The 16309-nt window shown below is 49.1% G+C and overlaps 1 protein-coding gene across 1 annotated transcript in view; it reads right to left on the minus strand.

Moving 5' to 3' along the window:
• LRRC27 (leucine rich repeat containing 27) overlaps positions 1 to 15323 on the minus strand; it is a 25424-nt gene extending 10101 nt beyond the window's left edge. The window contains exons 1-5 of the mRNA XM_081822988.1: positions 15232 to 15323; positions 14810 to 15079; positions 11997 to 12127; positions 7890 to 7948; positions 2130 to 2310 (exon numbers count right to left, since the gene is read on the minus strand). Of these exons, the coding sequence (XP_081679114.1) occupies positions 2130 to 2310; positions 7890 to 7948; positions 11997 to 12127; positions 14810 to 15016 (578 nt within the window). The 5' untranslated portion in view covers positions 15017 to 15079; positions 15232 to 15323. The remainder of the gene's footprint in view (positions 1 to 2129; positions 2311 to 7889; positions 7949 to 11996; positions 12128 to 14809; positions 15080 to 15231) is intronic.
• Positions 15324 to 16309: the final 986 nt, after the last annotated feature.

Genomic DNA, 16309 nt, shown 5'->3' on the forward strand with positions numbered 1-16309 from the left:
CCCTCTGCAGAGAAGGCCTGGGGGGGCAGGCTCCCTCTGCAGAGAAGGCCTGGCAGAGGGGGACAGGCTCTCTCTGCAGAGAAGGCCTGGGTGGGGTGGATAGGCTCCCTCTGCAGAGAAGGCCTGGGGGGGGATAGGCTCCCTTTACAGACAAGGCCTGAGGGGGTGGATAGGCTCCCTCTGCAGAGAAGGCCTGGGGGCAAGGGGGGGACAGGTTCTCTCTGCAGAGAAGGCCTGGGCGGGGATAGGTTCCCTCTACATAGAAGGCCGGGGGGGGGGGGGGCAGGCTCCCTCTGCAGAGATAGCCTGGAGGGGGCAGGGACAGGCTCCCTCTGCCCCAAGGCCCTCACGCTCCATATAAATCTATGCAAATAAATAACTTTTGTTTCCCCCCACCCTAGATCTTTTAATACCTTTATTTCTAATCAATTTTTGGCCCATATGCCTACTGTTTTTCTTTGACAATAATTCTGATGACTTTAAACACTTGTATCTCTAGGTAAATTACCCGAAAGAAAATTGGCCAAGAATATTCTTGCCTTTAGGACTAGGCTCAAATGTCCCCTCATCAACAGACCAGCTCTGGACGTTACGAGTAACCCCCACCTCCTGCAGCAGCCCCGTCCCCCAGGACAGAATTAGGTCACAGGTCATGCTGACATAGACTCCTTCTTGGCTTTGGGTTTCTGAGTGACGGCACTGGATTATGAACCATAATTAAGAGATGAAGCTAGTATACTCTTTGGGAACAGGAGGTTCATGATTCGCGGTGACAGGTTGGCAGGAGACAGAACAGATGCATGACTGACCGTGGGTGCCGACACATGCCCTTGGCCTTCACCATTCCAGAGCCTGCTGGCCTCACTTCCTGCCCGCAGCTGCACGTGTGTGCCTGGGCATTTCCTCTGGCGTGTGAAGGCAGCCTGCAGGGCTGGAGAACTGTGTGCCCACCCCAGGGGAAGCCCTTGCCTCAACCCGGCCCTGCTGCTGCCAGGGCATGCACGCCCTACCCCCTCGCTGTGCTGGGAGTAACTCCGGGGCCTGAGTTCAGCAGTGGCCCTTGACAAATGTCACCTTGTAAATCCCGGTCCTGTAAATCCCTAAATACGGGCGGCACCTGAGAGGCGAAGTGTGACCGCGGAGGCCCAGTGGGGCTTCACCTGCTTCACCCGGCACCCAGCAGGACCAAGCGCTGGCGTCCAGGGCATACCTGCCCCATTTCTCCCCTGTGCTGGCTTCCTCCCTTCCCCATCCCCCCTGCTCAGTCTCCACGCTGCCGCCTGAGATCTCATCCCCCATCAATTACTGGCCCTTGACTCCTGACTCGGGAGCTGCTTCTGGGGGACACAAACTAAGACACTTGCAAATACAATCAGTGTTTAAAATTGGGCATTCTGGGGCCATTTATTTGGATTTGGGAGAAAGATGATTTAAGTACAGCAGCACCTTCTAATCACTTTGGATGCTCCTTACGTTTACTGAGATAGACTTAATTATTTACATGCTTTGACTAGATCACGTATATAACTATCGTGGCTGTTTCAAATATATGTATTTTATTAATTCTAGAAGTTATATTTTAAGTAGTGAAAATTTAGATATTCTGAAGTAAATTTTTGGAATACTTACTTTTTTGTGAGCATTCAATTACAATTCTCTTTTATCTCCACTTTGCCTAAGTGTGACTAGGTGCTCACTCATGAGCATGTGGGAATGCACGGCTGGATGGTCCGTGCGTTGAAAACATGGGATCAAGTGTTTAATGAGCACCCACCAAAACAGGAGTAAGGGCGTTCTGTTGTGCTTGCTGTTAAGTAGTGGTCTGAAGGACCAGGTAATTCCTGAAACAGGTGCCTGATGGTAGCTTGGTGGTGAGGGTGAGAACGGTTTCATTTGATTTAACCCAGTGAATTTTTACGAAAATCCACCTTAGACAGGCTCTATAATGGGAACTGAGAATGCAAACCCATGAGCACAGAACCAAGTAAGGGCATAGCTCTGACAGGTCGGCAAAGACACATGAACACGGTGTGAGTCCAGCAGAGGACACGCGAGGCCTTGTGACATCATTAAGGAGGAGACAGCCTCCCGGTCCTGGCTTTGAAAATCACTAACTTCAGTTTTAATGCAGTTTGTTGTAGTAATTGTCCCACAAACCTTGAGAAGTTAAATCTTGGGGGGAAGAGTGCTGGGCAGCATAGATCTGCAGGAAGGCCAGGATAGCACCCAGTCCCTTCTGCACCACGAGTGGAGCGGGGAACTCCAGAGGGCAGTGTCTCAGGTTCAGCGCTTTCAGTGAGATCACGTTCCCTGCGCGAGAGAGGAAAAGCCCAGAACTACACACACTGTTACGTGGAATCAAACAAAGAGAGAATACTGTTTGCACATTAAAGGAAAAAAAAAAAAGACCTTTTTTGAGAATTCTGGGTAAACGATAGGACAGATGTCTGAGATTTGCTTTGAAAAAAGTCTGCAGGGAAGGCAGATTGCACAGATTAAGTACCAGGCTAGTTACAAAAGTAAATAAATAATATAAAATGAATAAAAGCAGCAATAACAGCCCTCTGGCAAAAATCAGAACACGAAATTGCTATATTATCTAACACGCCTCTTGGCAATGACAGAAAAACCCCTAAAAGGCATGTAAAGAAAAGGAACCTATGACCCATACTCAGGAAATAAGCAGTCACTGGAATCTAGCCTCAAGTCGGCTCAGATATCGGAGTAAGCAGACAACAACTTCAAAGCAGTCACAAATATGTTCAAAGGAATGCAGAAAACCATGTTTAAATAATTAAAGAAAAACATGGTAAAATGACCCAACAAGTACAGAATGTCAACAAAAACAGAAGAAGGAACCAAATAGCAGTTCTAGAGTTGAAGCTACAAAACCCGGGATGAAAAACGCACCAGAGGGACCCAACAGCAGATATGAGACGGCAGAAGAGACCAGTGATGGTCTGATGGCCAGAGCGAGGAACGACGAGATCAGGAGTCTGCGGAGGCCTGTGGGACAGCAGCATGTGTGCTGATCCATGGGAACGTAGCGAGAGCCCCAGAGGACGAGGGGGCGAGCAGAGCGCTACGTGAGGACACGTGCTAACATGCCCAGCTTGGCGGCAGACATCAGCGTAACTTCCGGGACGTCCACAACCAAGTAAGATAAGGCAAAGGCAATCACACTTAGAAACATCAAAACCACTGAAAGACATAGAAAAGCAAAGGATCTTGAAAACAGCACAAGAGAAACAAGGGGATGACATACAGGGGGACAACGAGAGTAACTTCCAGTTGAAAACGGTGGAGGCCAGAGGACAGGGAACAACGTGTTCAGAGGGCCGAAAAATCCTGTGGATCAAGTGCCCTGATCTACCCAAACTGTCCTGCAGAAATACAGATGAAATGAAGATATTCCCATCTGATGCAGGAAGAGTGGTTCATCTGGACTGGCCTGCAGCAATTACTAAAATGAATTCATAACTGAAAACTTTCCCCGCCGCACACACAACCTCGGGACCAGCTGACAACCACTGCACTAAATGAATGAGTTTAATGGCAGAAGACAGAATCTGTGAACTCCAAGACAAGTTAACAGGAAGTAATGTGAACTGGAACAAACAGAAAAGGGCATGGGAAAAGAATAGCTTCTTTGAGGCACGTGGGACAGAATCAAAATCCCAACATCATGTGATTGGAGGCCCAGGAGGAGAGGAGAACGAGAAAGAAGCCAGATCTACAGAAATAACATCGACAGCCAGGGATTTTCCAAATCTGACTAAAGACATCAATAAACAGATTCCAGAAGCTCAGGAAGCCCCCAAAAAGGTAAATACAAAGAAAGCCACACCCAGGCACCTCACAGGTGAACTGCTGAAAATTAAACATGAAGAGAGGAATTTTCAGCAGCCAGACAAAAGAGATATATCCATTTTAAAAGAAAAGCAGTAAGACTGACAGCTGACTTTTCAACAGAGGTTAGAAGCCAGAAGACAATAAAGACATTTTTTAAAAAAGATTTTATTTATTTATTTGACAGAGAGAGACACAGCAAGAGAGGGAACACAAGCATGGGGAGTGGGAAAGGGAGAAGCAGGCTTCCCGCTGAGCAGACAGCCCAATACGGGGCTCGATCCCAGGACCCTGGGACCATGACTTGAGCCGAAGGCAGACACCCAATGACTGAGCCACCCAAGTGCCCCAATAAAGATATTTTTAAATGAAATCTGGGTTCCTATACTCAGCCAAATATTCTTCAAAAATGATGGAACAGTAAAGATGCTTTTTTAGAAAATCAAACTTGAATAGTTCATTACCAAAAAACTAAATGAGGGGCGCCTGGGTGGCTCAGATGGTTAGGCGTCTGCCTTCGGCTCAGGTCATGATCCCAGGGTCCTGGGATCGAGTCCCACATCGGGCTCCCGGCTCAGCGGGGAGCCTGCTTCTCCCTCTGCCTCTCTCCCGCTCTCTCTCTCTGACTCTCATGAATAAATTAAAAAAAAAAAAACAAAAAACTAAATGACAACACAAAGAGAGATCTTCAGGCCAAGATGGTCATCCCAGATGGAAGCAGGGAACTTTGAAAAACGAAGGGTAAAGATGTAAGAAAATATAAATAAATACTGACAGCTTAAGATGTATCTGCTGGATTTATAGCAAGACATAAAAGCAAAATCTATGAAAACAACAGCACAGAGGTAGGGAGGAGGCAATGGGAAGAACGCTCGCTTCTGCAGACGGTCATCAGTCAAGGACGTGCACGTGGTGTCTAGAGAACCACTGAGTAGCACTACACACGGTACAATGAGGGGATTCTGCTAGTTTGCAGAAACTGGGCAAGACAGAAATGAAAAGCAGGCAGAAACTAGAGGCGGAACGACAGCTTCAAGAGAGAAAGACACAGAGTGTAGTATCTGTAGGGCTTTCTGCGCTGCACAGGGCAGCTGTAACAGACAGAAACCCATACGGTCGTAGTGACTTGCAGCGCCAGAGGACGGCCTGTAGGGCTACCACAGCAGCTAAAAAGTGAAGGCGTGGATCCAGAAAGAAGAGGACTGCAGAGGGGAGCCTTCTGTCTCCGTGTACATGTTTTGTGTGCAAATCCGTGGCACAGTCCTGAACTTCCCAAGCACTGGACAGGCTGGGAACAGCATGGCCGTAGCTACTGCCCACTGCCAGAGTTCGGAGTCTATCACAGTCCTTTCAACTTAACTACCTATTTTTAAAAAACCAATACTCTAAGAAGGACTATAACAGAATCCAGAATCTCTACAATGTATCTATCACAATGTCCTAGATATAATCCAAAAAATTATTAAAGGAAAAATACGTTTATATCAAATGAAAAAATAACTCTCAGTAGAAAAGTAGGAACTATTAAAATATGAAAATTCTAAGACTGAAAACACAGTATCTGAAAAAAAATTACTAGGCAATGTTCACAGCCAATCGGAGATGATAGGAAAGACTCATAAACTTGAAGATGTTTATCTATCTTCTCTGAAGAGCAGAAAAATGACCTTTAAGGTGTACAGAAGGTCAGTGATCTGTGGGACAATAACAAAAGTTCCAATAAATAGGTAAAAAAAGAGAACAGGAGCAGAAAAATATTTGAAGTCTTAATGACCAAAATATGTCCCAAATTTGGCAAGAGATGTGAATTTAAAAATTGAATAAATTCAACAAACTCCGAGGAGGATAAATACAAAGAAAACCACAGGTAGGTACCTCATAGTCAAACTGTTGAAAAGCAAAGATACAGAGAAATCTTGAAAGTAACCAGAGCCCATCAACATAGTTCATAAAGAAGAACAAAGAATGAATGACCTCTGAGGCCTGGGGTCAGTGGAACTTCTTTAAAGTCCTAGATGAAAAAAATCCAACCCGTATTTCTAGATCAGCAATATCCATTAAGAATTAAGACAAAATAGGGGAGCCTGGGTGGCTCAGTCGATCGGGCAGCCGACTGCTGGTTTCAGCTCAGGTCATGACCTTGGGCTCCCTGCTCACTAGAGAGTCGGCTTGTCTCCCTCTCCTCTGCCCCTCCCCCTGTTTGTGCATATGCACATGCACGCTCTCTCTCTGTCCCTTATTAAGGAAATAAATCTTTAAAAAAAATAAAAACAAAAATTAAAAGGGTAGAGATTGTCCGACTAGATAAAAAGTGAACCCAAATATATCCTACAATACTAGCAATGTATTGTAAATACAGACAGGTTGGAAGTAAAAGAACGAAGAACATATACCATGCAAAGAGTAAGCAGAAGTTGGAGTGGCCACACTAATACATATTGAATGGCCAGTAAGCATATGACAGAGTTCCATGTCCCTGGCCATCAGAGAAACACATATGAAAACCACAGTGCAGGACCACTACACACACCAGAGTAACAAAAGTAACAATATAGAAATCCCAAATTTCTATTCAACCAATAACATAAGATCAAAATACATAAAGCAAAAGCTGACAGATCTAAAATGAAAGGCAGACAAATGCACACAGTTCAAGATTTTAACACAGTCCTTCAGGCACTGACAAAATAAACAGACAAAGAAGGATGTAGATAATTTGAATGCTGATTAAGCAACTTGACCTAACTCAATACACAGAACATCACATCAAGTAACAACGTGAGAATACACAAGCTTCTCTAGTGCACCAGGTGATGTTTACCAGACAGAATGTACCCTGGGCCAGAGAGCACACCTGAACAAGTTTCAAATAACCAAAATTACACAGCACATGTAGCATTAAATTAGAATTCAACAGAAGGAAGAGACTAGAAAATCTCCCGTTGTGTGTTAAGCGAAGCAAAACACAAAGAGCCCATGGGTCACAGTACGTTCGAGAATATTTTGAGCTGAGTGATAATAAAGATGCTGCATGTTGAGGTTTGTGGGCACAGCCAGGGCAGCACTGGGGGGAAATCACAGTTGTGACTGCATAGATTAGGAAAGAAGGTTTAAAATCAGTGATCTAAGGGGGCGCCTGGGTGGCTCAGTCGTTGAGCGTCTGCCTTCGGCTCGGGTCATGGTCCCGGGGGCCTGGGATCGAGCCCCGCGTCGGGCTCCCTGCTCCGCGGGAAGCCTGCTTCTCCCTCTCCCACTCCCCCTGCTTGTGTTCCCTCTCTCTCTGTGTCTCTCTCTGTCAAATAAAGTCTTTTTTTAAAAAAAGTCAGTGATCTAAGCCTCCAACTCAATTGGTTAGAAAAAGAACTGCAAATCAAACCTAAAAAAACAGAGATAGTAAAGAGCAGAAGTCTGTGAGACAAACAGATGCAGAACAGAGAACATCGTCTTCTGTTTCCTCCTCCTCGTTATTTACAGCAGGGAAAATGAATACAAATGAAGGCACTACACTTAGACGCATCCCCACGGATAAACCCCAGCAGTACGGTGCTGAGCCAAAACTGCATATCACCAGGAATTCATATTGGTTATGATTCAACTTGCGAAAAGTTTAGAAGGAGGGCCCTTTAAACATGCACTGTTAGGGAGCCGTCAGCGGCAAGCTCTCCAGGAAAGCAAGAAAAGGGTGAGTCCGGACCCCCGGGCTCCCAGGGAGGGAGGCACGAAGGAGGGATCACGACCCCACAGAGCAGCACTGATGCCGATTTTCCTTAAGCTGTGCCCGGGCTCCAAAGCCCTTCATTTTTATTATTTCTTATCCTATGTTTATGTGCCATACTTTCTATGTAGAATATCCATTACAACATTAACAGCTCTCGAGAGCTGTGCTATCTGAGAGCCCGGGAAGGAGGAAGCAAAGGGGATGATTTAAGTACAAGCCAGCTTGCCCCCTATGACTTGCCTTATGTTCCCATTACAGGTTCCATGAACTTAAAAAGGCAGCATTTTAAAACCAGCTTTTATTTTATTGTTTGAACACTTACCCAGCTCCACAGGCAACATTTTGATAGGATTTCTTTCTAAAAGCAAAGTTTTCAAATGCCTTTAAAACAAAACAAAAAATACATAATTTAAAAAGCAAAAAATGAAATGACCATCTCCAAAATACACCATCAAATTTCTTCCCCTGCCGCCTCTTTAAGGAGACACCATCAATGCAGGCAAACACGCTTGCTGCCACATGTGCGGCCCACGGATGTCTGCAAACGTGGCCCCGGGCTCAGCAGTGGGCCAGGCCTGCCTTCTCAGCACAATGACATTCAAGGCCAGGGGATTCTCTGTTGGGGGGGCTGTTCTGAACCTGTGGGGTGTCCAGCAGCATCCTGGTCTCTACCTACCAGTCCAACAGGACCCCTTCCCCACGCCATGACAACCACGAAATCTCCCAGCCTTGCCAAATCTCCAGTGGGGGCAACACCGCCCCGCAGGGGGACTGGTGCTCCGACTGCTGATCTCCAGTGTTTCCTGAGGTGTGCGGTGAGGGATCCAGCACTCTGACATGCCCTGTGAGCAAGTTTCCTTGGTCAAAATGCTTGGGAGCCTTCTGCTGCGCTGCACACCCACGCTGCTGGGGGTGAATAATTTGTAGTGAAGGATTCTGGGCAGTCTCAGACCATGGCAAGGAGGAATAAGGGGTGTTTCTCCATGTCTTTGACTCCAGATCCCTTCCCTACTAACACCTAGTAACATCTCCTATAAAATCTCGCACAAAATGTACCGTGGAGAGATAGGATACAAGGTGCCCACTAAAAAGTAACTAACTGAATGATATGGAAAAATGAATATATCGTGTTAAACTCTATCTTGCCCCTTTTACCCTATTCTGCTTCTTTTGTTTTTCACATTTAATTCTTAAGACTGTATCATACACAAAGGATCAATTTCTTTTTCTCCTTTACTTTTTAGGGACCACCAGCTGAAATCTGGTATAAAAAACGCACAAATACCATGTTTCTAGCCCAGGGGATGGGCGTCCAGGCAGAGGGCAAGGCCCCTCCCACCCCGACCACTCTGTATCTGCATCACCCTAGGCCTCCCAGGACTTTGGGAAAATTGTTGAATCCACCGTACTGTTTCATCTCCAGGGACGGGTCTGCCAGCCGGCACACCACAGCAGAGAGTGGGTCGGCTGGCTAGGCATGCAGGGATGCTGACCGTGTGGGGCTGGCTGCCTGCCACGGTGGGGAAGACCTCACAAGCCCCTGGGGAAAAGCCCCCAGCTGCCTTCTCCTCTATCGTTGACCTCAGCAGCCCCAGGAAACCAGCAGGAGGACCGAGTGGCTGGAGTGGGGTCCAAGCTGTGCCCACTGGCTTCAACCCTCCTTTCCCAAAGGAAAAGAGAGGAGCAGCTGAGCACACCTACAAATCCCATAAATGAATCAACACTGTGGGTGGAGGGAGGCCATCTCAAGCCTCATTTCACCTTCAAAGGTGAAAAAACTAAAATCCAACATCACAACGGACCAAGGTCCCCAGGATTTGAAAGGAGAAAGACAATTTCACAGACATACAATTGAGAGTTCTATTATTCCAGTTAAATTAACTTTAATTTTTGGATTGGCAACCCCAAAGGAAAATCAGATTACTTGAGGATTAGCAGTTTTCTTTTCATTTACTCCCTTGGATTTTCCTTTTTATTTGAAATTTTAAAGGAACAGACTTTATAGATTAAACTTTTCTTGATGTACACAAAGATGAATTATTTCAATGTTGTCACTTCAACTACTGCTTTTTGGTTCAGCCCCTTTTAGTTGTGTAATACAAAAAACAGGCCTGGGATGGTTGAGCGCTTGCTCTGCGTAAGGTGGACAGATGCTGCAGACTGGGCAGCAGGTGGGCAGGTGCCCTGGACTTCCCCAACAGCAGGTCCTGTCGGTCAGGCTGTCCCTGCCCACCGGCCTGCTGGCCTGGGGGTCTGCTGCGGTGGGCGGAGACCACGGCAACCAACCATCCACCAGAAAGCATACCAGGGCAATGATCTGTTTGAATATTCTCGTGCACACTTTGAATAATAAACTGATAAATGTTGACCCCGTAAATCCCATCAGTAATCCACCGGTTATGTCAGCGACTTCCCGCTGAACATACACATTCACGAGCTGAGTCACAGCTGCTGGCTTAAGGAGGCATAAATACTGACGTACACACGTTCTCGCTCTCTCTGCTCACAAGCTCACCCGGCCAAGACAATGGGGGGAGAACATTAACACTGGCATTGCTTTAATTAGGCTTTTTGGAAAGTTTAAGGCTTTTAATAAGCCCATAATTACTTAACATTTCTGATTAATGTGTTTCACCTCTTCAGCAAGCTGATCTAATTTTAATGATATAATGGGCTATAAATCACATGTAAAATTATATCTTAAACAATACTAAGCAGCTGGCTTTGACTGGCAAAATCAAAACTGGAGGACTGTAGACTTATTTTATAGGAAAGAGCAGTGCTTGGGGAATGGGCTTTTGTTTATTTACCCTTTGAGTAGCAATCCGTCTCCTGGGCTGTGTGAGCACAACTCTTGGACAGAAAGCACTAAATCATCCTCAACACAGAAGATGAGGACTTTGGGAAGAACAAAGCCTTCCCAGCCCACCTGAACCACAAGCTCAGAAGACTCACGAGGCCGTCAAGCTGGAAGGGACACAGTGGGCGCAGGCCCAGGGAAGGCTCGGCCACCTGCCACACAGCCCTGGTTGGGGCCAAGGACACAGTTCTGTGCGTCTAGTGGTACGACTCACGGCAGGCGATGTGCTCTGCAGACCCCAACAATCCCAGGAGCTCCAGGAAGGCGGCTCCTGGCTCTGATTCCCTCTGCCAGAGACCCCAGCTTAGCATCAGAAATTAGCTGCTTCCTTGCAGAGCCTGAAAAGGCACAAATGATTCACAGAGATTTTCTCTCACTGTGACATGTGACAAAATACTCACTTCCTAAAAATTACTCTGAACAACAGGGAGCTACAGGTCAGGCCAGTGAAGGGCCTTATACAGACCCCCAGTCTGATGCTTCCCGGCGACCGCACGGCTCTCTGCGGACACGGTTGCTCATGTAGGAACAGGGGGCTGCCCTTGGATACCTGTCTTCCTCCCATGCCCTACATCCAACCCAAAACCCACGGGCTCTCAAGTGCCCTGCAGCTCTGCGTTGTCAGCCTTGCCCAGGCCGCTGCCTCCTAACCGGCGGCCCGCTACCCTCTCCTTACAGAGTGAACTCAAAGCCACGTCGAATTCCACCCCTCTCCATTCAAACCCTCCGTGACTCCCAAGCTCTTCCAAAATGAAGCCCAACACTGCAAGCCCTCCTGGGTCCCGGCACACGGGCCTCCTCGCCGTCCCCCACATCTGCCCCATGCACACCCCCATGGCCTATGCGTGTGCTCTCCTCTGCCCAGGAGGCACTCACGTTAAAAGAGATCCTACAGTGTTTACCAGGAGGGTTTCAAAAGGTCAGGACACACTGACAGGGAGGGATGGGGAGCTGGAGGCGCTGAGGTCAGGACAGGAGGTGGGGCTCTCCCGGGGAGGCCGGCTGACCCTGGGCTGCCAGCCAGGGCCACGTGAGGAGGAGGGAGGCACGGCATTTGTCCCAGACGTGGGGGTGCCAGGAAAACCCGGGATCAGAGCGGCGGGAATGTGGCCGATAACAGGCATTCCTTACTTTGGGGTTTCCAGCTTTCCAAAATGGAAAGCATTTCTTGTTATTTATCAGAAACTAGTAAGTACCTGCAGGCCCTCAGGAGCAGAGAGGCTGGCTGTAGATCATCAGGCACATGCCCGATCCTTCCGGCAGCTTCGCATGATGAGAGTCAGAGCTGGAACCGGATGTTGCAAAGACCTCACTGTTGGCCCCGCAAAGGTACTGTGGCTACCAGCATTCTTTGTGCTATTAAATATCCTACATTATAACTATAGTTACGTGCGTTTGATACATTCAGCCACCGCATCTATTAGCTGGCTTTAAAAATAGCGTTAAATGCTTCTACACTGAAATCAAAATTCAATCAGGAGTTGCAACTAAGCAGCAAAAGAACAGGCACTCAGACATTTTAACACATGATGGTTTCTTAAAATCTGGAAATACAAACATACCACTTACTTGTGAGACCCAATCCCAGAAGGAAGCGCTCTGATTCTGTTATAGCGGAGGTCCAACCAAGTAAGGTTTGGCAGTAACTGGAAGAAATCTTTAGGAATCTCACAGAGGGCATTTCTTTGAAGATGCAATTGCTTCCAGGGAAAAGAAACAAGAATGTCTTGTCAACTATACTTTAAAACATGATACATCCTAGAGCATTTCCAGAACCACAGGCTTTTGCACTCATACATGTCAAGTGAAAAGAAAGCCCATAATATCTTACTCTTAGCTTAAACAGCAGACAGGAGTCACAGAGGAAGGTACCAGGGTCCCTTGCCCAGCTTTTGGGGCTGGAGTGTGACTCCCGGGCTGGCCCCGCGGCTCCCTCATGGCTGACGGCCCAGCCTCTCCCGCTGCCCACAGCACTTTCTCTGCAAATACCCTTTAACACCAGACCGACTCCCCCAGCGTTTCAGTCCCTCTCCTCCTTCCTGGGCCCCACACTCAGTGCCTCTCGGGCTCCGCTGGGCGTGCCCCTTCCCTGGCGCCCATCACAGGCAGCCCGCGGCAACTCTGGTCAGTGGACAAACCGCAAGAGCCGGGTCTGGTCCCAGGGACTTGTCCCAAGCCAAGAGTTTAAAGGAAACGAAAGGACAAGTGCACGTGGCTGCTGACCCCGGTTACCATCAGCAGCTCCACAGAAGCCATCCGCTGTCGTGAGGCGTACGAGGGAAGGTCCACGTCAGCATGCGTGGCACTGACTCCAGCCGTGTAAAAGGTACGCGCGTGAGTCCACAGTCACAGCAGGGCACGATTATGGGGAAATTCTTTTTTAAGTAGGCTCCATGCCGAGCGTGGAGCCCAACGCGGGGCCTGAATCCACAACCGTGAAATCGAGACCTGAGCAGAAATCAAGAGTCAGACGCTCAACTGCCTGAGCCCCCAGGCGTCCCCGATGCTGGATCTGCGGCGATATTGTTTCTGCACGAATCTGCGTGCCGCGTAAGCATACCCAACAGCTCTACTACCAGATGACAGAGCACAGATGTTAGGAACACTGGCCCAGAAGCCAGACTTCCTGGGTTCAAGTCTAGGTTTGGAAACCTTATGAGCTGTATGACTCTGAGCAGGCTCCCAAAGCTCCCTGGGCTTCAGTGTCCCCCCTGTAAACGGGGTCACGGGACCCACCTGCCGCCGTGACTGAGCAGCACTGAGTGCAGCCTGGTGTAGCCAGCCGCCCCATTGGCCACAGCGTCACGACTCCCAGCTCTGCCTCCCATACCGTCCGCCGAGTCCCTTCTCGGGGTAGGGCGGGAGCTTTACCAGCGCATGGAAAGTGAAATCTCCAGCCAGCCGAGGCGCGGCCAGTCACCCTGCTGGCCGCGGGCATTCTCTGGGACGAGGTCGGGTGATTATGCACACACAGCGTGTGCGCACCCCGACATGGAACGGCTCTCGGCCTTCGCTGCAGCGTGGGCTCCAAGCTTCTCAGGCCTCCTCTCTCTCAGGGCAAGCTGGCTCCAGTGCTCAGCTCTGAAACCACAGATCCTAGATGCCAGAAAAGGCAGGAAGAGACCGCGCTGCTCTTTGCAAAGGTCTGTCCCCGTCAACGGCAAGGGGGCTGCGCCGCAGAAGCCCACCCTGCCTCTTGGGTCCGGTGGGGCTGCGCGAAGACGGCCCTCCTGTGCTCCATGAGTGCACTGGTCTCTGGACGTGCGACTGGTGACTCCAGAGATCGCTGCTTCGTCTGCACACTACCTGTAACCCACAGCGCCGAGGGGCCACCTCACTCCATGTTTGGTTGCCACGGTAATAACATTTATAATCACATCTCTGTTTTTGGAGAGGCATGAACAGTTATGATGCTTCTTTATTAAGCCTGAACAACAGTTTTAGGATTTCCTCCTTCTTCCTTCATGTGTGGAGGTCCCATAAATCTCATGACGTGTTGGGAGTCCTTGTTCACGGTTGGGAGTGTTTGCCTTCAGACTGGGCGGCCCTGATGACACAGGAATTCACTCCAAGAGGTCGGTGCTCAGGGAAGAAAGAGCAGGGGCAGTGCCAGCCATGACCGCCAGCGCACGGCATGGGACACACGACAGCAGGGCGACTGACATCCCAGTACGCAGCTCTGTGCAAGCGCTCCGAGATGTCAGCCAACAGCCCCACGCAATGTGTCCGTGTGTCCTGCGGATACCGTGCTTTACACGCGTTACAGTTCCACTCTTGTAATAACCCACAAGAATAGTCTCATTCTCACGTTGCAGATGAAGACAAACGAGGCTTAAGGAAATTACGTGAGTCCAAGGCAGCAGGCACCCAGGCCCTGCACTCTTGCCCCGCTCACGTCAACACTGTGCTCTGACGGAACCTTATTCTAGAAACCCCAGGGAAAGAGACAGTACCTGCTAGGTTAGCAGCTGGTGGGGGCTGGGCGAGGCACCGGGCACAGGGGAAAGTCAGCATGTGACGTCAGCAAGGCAGGGCTGAGAAACAGCATTTACCTGTTTTAATACTGCATGGGAGCTTTTAGGGGGAATGTTTTAAATAGGAGATCAAGGGTGCTTTCGGCAGCGGTTTCTACCATGGGCTTTTTGGTGCTTAAGACTTTCCCAAGAAGAGAGGATAGATATCACAGTCTGACCCCACGAGCTATTTCCACTGGCTGGTCCCCATACCAGAATTTCTCATTTTGTGGTGAGCAGCACATGAGACCCCGAGTTAACCCTCTTCTCTCTCATCCTAGAAACTCTCTCCTAAAGAGAGGACTCCAAATACAGCCACTTATGTCCACTCGGCAGAAGCACAAATGCCCTGAGAAATACCCCACTTACTTTAAGGTTGGGAATTTTAAAGATCTCTCCTAAATGGTGAAGACCACTTTGACTCAAGTCTAAAATCGACGAGGAAGACAAGATGACCCCCTTAACACCCTTGTGAACCTCTTTGGAGGGGGAAGCAGGCGTGCTCCTAACTTGACCAGCGTCGCTCTCTGGATCAGCCGTCCCCGGGGGAACCTCGCAGGACCTGCTTCCTTCCATCTGTCAGCCAGGAGGAAACAGTGCTCCGGGGACCTCTGCTCATCCTCCTTGGTCTGCAGTCACCTGGAGACAGGGAGGGGAGACACAGCAACATCTAGGTGACCTGACACGTCCTCCCAGGGGGCACAGGGTAGGTCGGTAGCAGATACGCAACCATTTCACTTGCTTACAAAACCATCATTTTTAATAAACAGTATCATAAATCTGACATTTACGTTTAAAGGAAGGAAGGAAGGAAGCCGGAAATCAAGAAGGTTCTGACTGTTATACTCCTCACTTTGTACCATGGAGTTCCAAGATTTAACTTTTAACTCCTGGAAAACACAATGATGCAAAATAAGAATGACTATTTTAGGGATAAAAACAAACCAGAACGTTTCAAAGTCTGTAAACCAATATATTCCTTCCATAAAATGTGAGTGTGGAGGGGCTCCCAAGGTTGCACTGTTTCTGCTGTGGTTCTGAGCTCCTCGCACTAGGAGTTAAGCTCCCTGTGTCCCAGAATCCCTCCAGTTTTGCCATTTGGCTCAGTGAGCAGCACTGTCAAAATAGAATCTTGAATTTCAGGTGCTCAACAATACTTCGAAAGTAGTTCAAGAACTGCTGCTGCCCAAAAAGCTCTTCCAGCCAGGCATACACGTGTAATTTCTAAACAATGGATCCAGCAACAATAATCCGCACTGGAACTCGTCCTCGCATTAACCCAACCTCCGGGGCTGTCCCAGGACTGGTATAGGTGTGGACACAGCCCCTTCCCGTTTAGGGGATGAGGAATGCAAGCACTGGGCTAGTTCAGGAACTGCCTAAAAGCCGAGCAACTAATGAGGGACGGCCAACCCACAGGTGCACACCCATGGGCCTTTCCCGGTGGGTCCTTACCTGTGAATCACGACTGTGAAGGGAGGGAGGGGTGCAGTCAACCTCCTACACACCTCCCAACAGGGGGAAAAAAATCTCAAAACCGAGCGTGAACAACAGGATCTAAAATAGGGCGGAGCTGGCTCCTTGAGGGGTGGAGGCTGCGACGCTGTCCCCACCCCCCGCCTCATTTTCCCCATCCGCGCCATGCCGGGTTGGTCGGACCCCTTGGTCCTCAAGTTGCAGGACTGAGACGCACAGCCTTTGCCAGAGCAGCCGGACAAGGCAGTGGGGGCCGGCGGGGGCACCACCTTCCTTCTGCTGCCTGCCCAGGCACCGGGCCCCCGCCCCGCACCCCCGCCTCACCTGCGGCGCCCCCCACCTCCCCTGCAGCCCCCCCTGCCCTCCCACTCCCGCGCCCCCGCCTCCCCTGCG

This window comes from Leptonychotes weddellii, chromosome 6, assembly GCF_054177405.1.
Source record: "Leptonychotes weddellii isolate Sample4059 chromosome 6, ASM5417740v2, whole genome shotgun sequence".
NCBI lineage: Eukaryota > Metazoa > Chordata > Mammalia > Carnivora > Phocidae > Leptonychotes > Leptonychotes weddellii.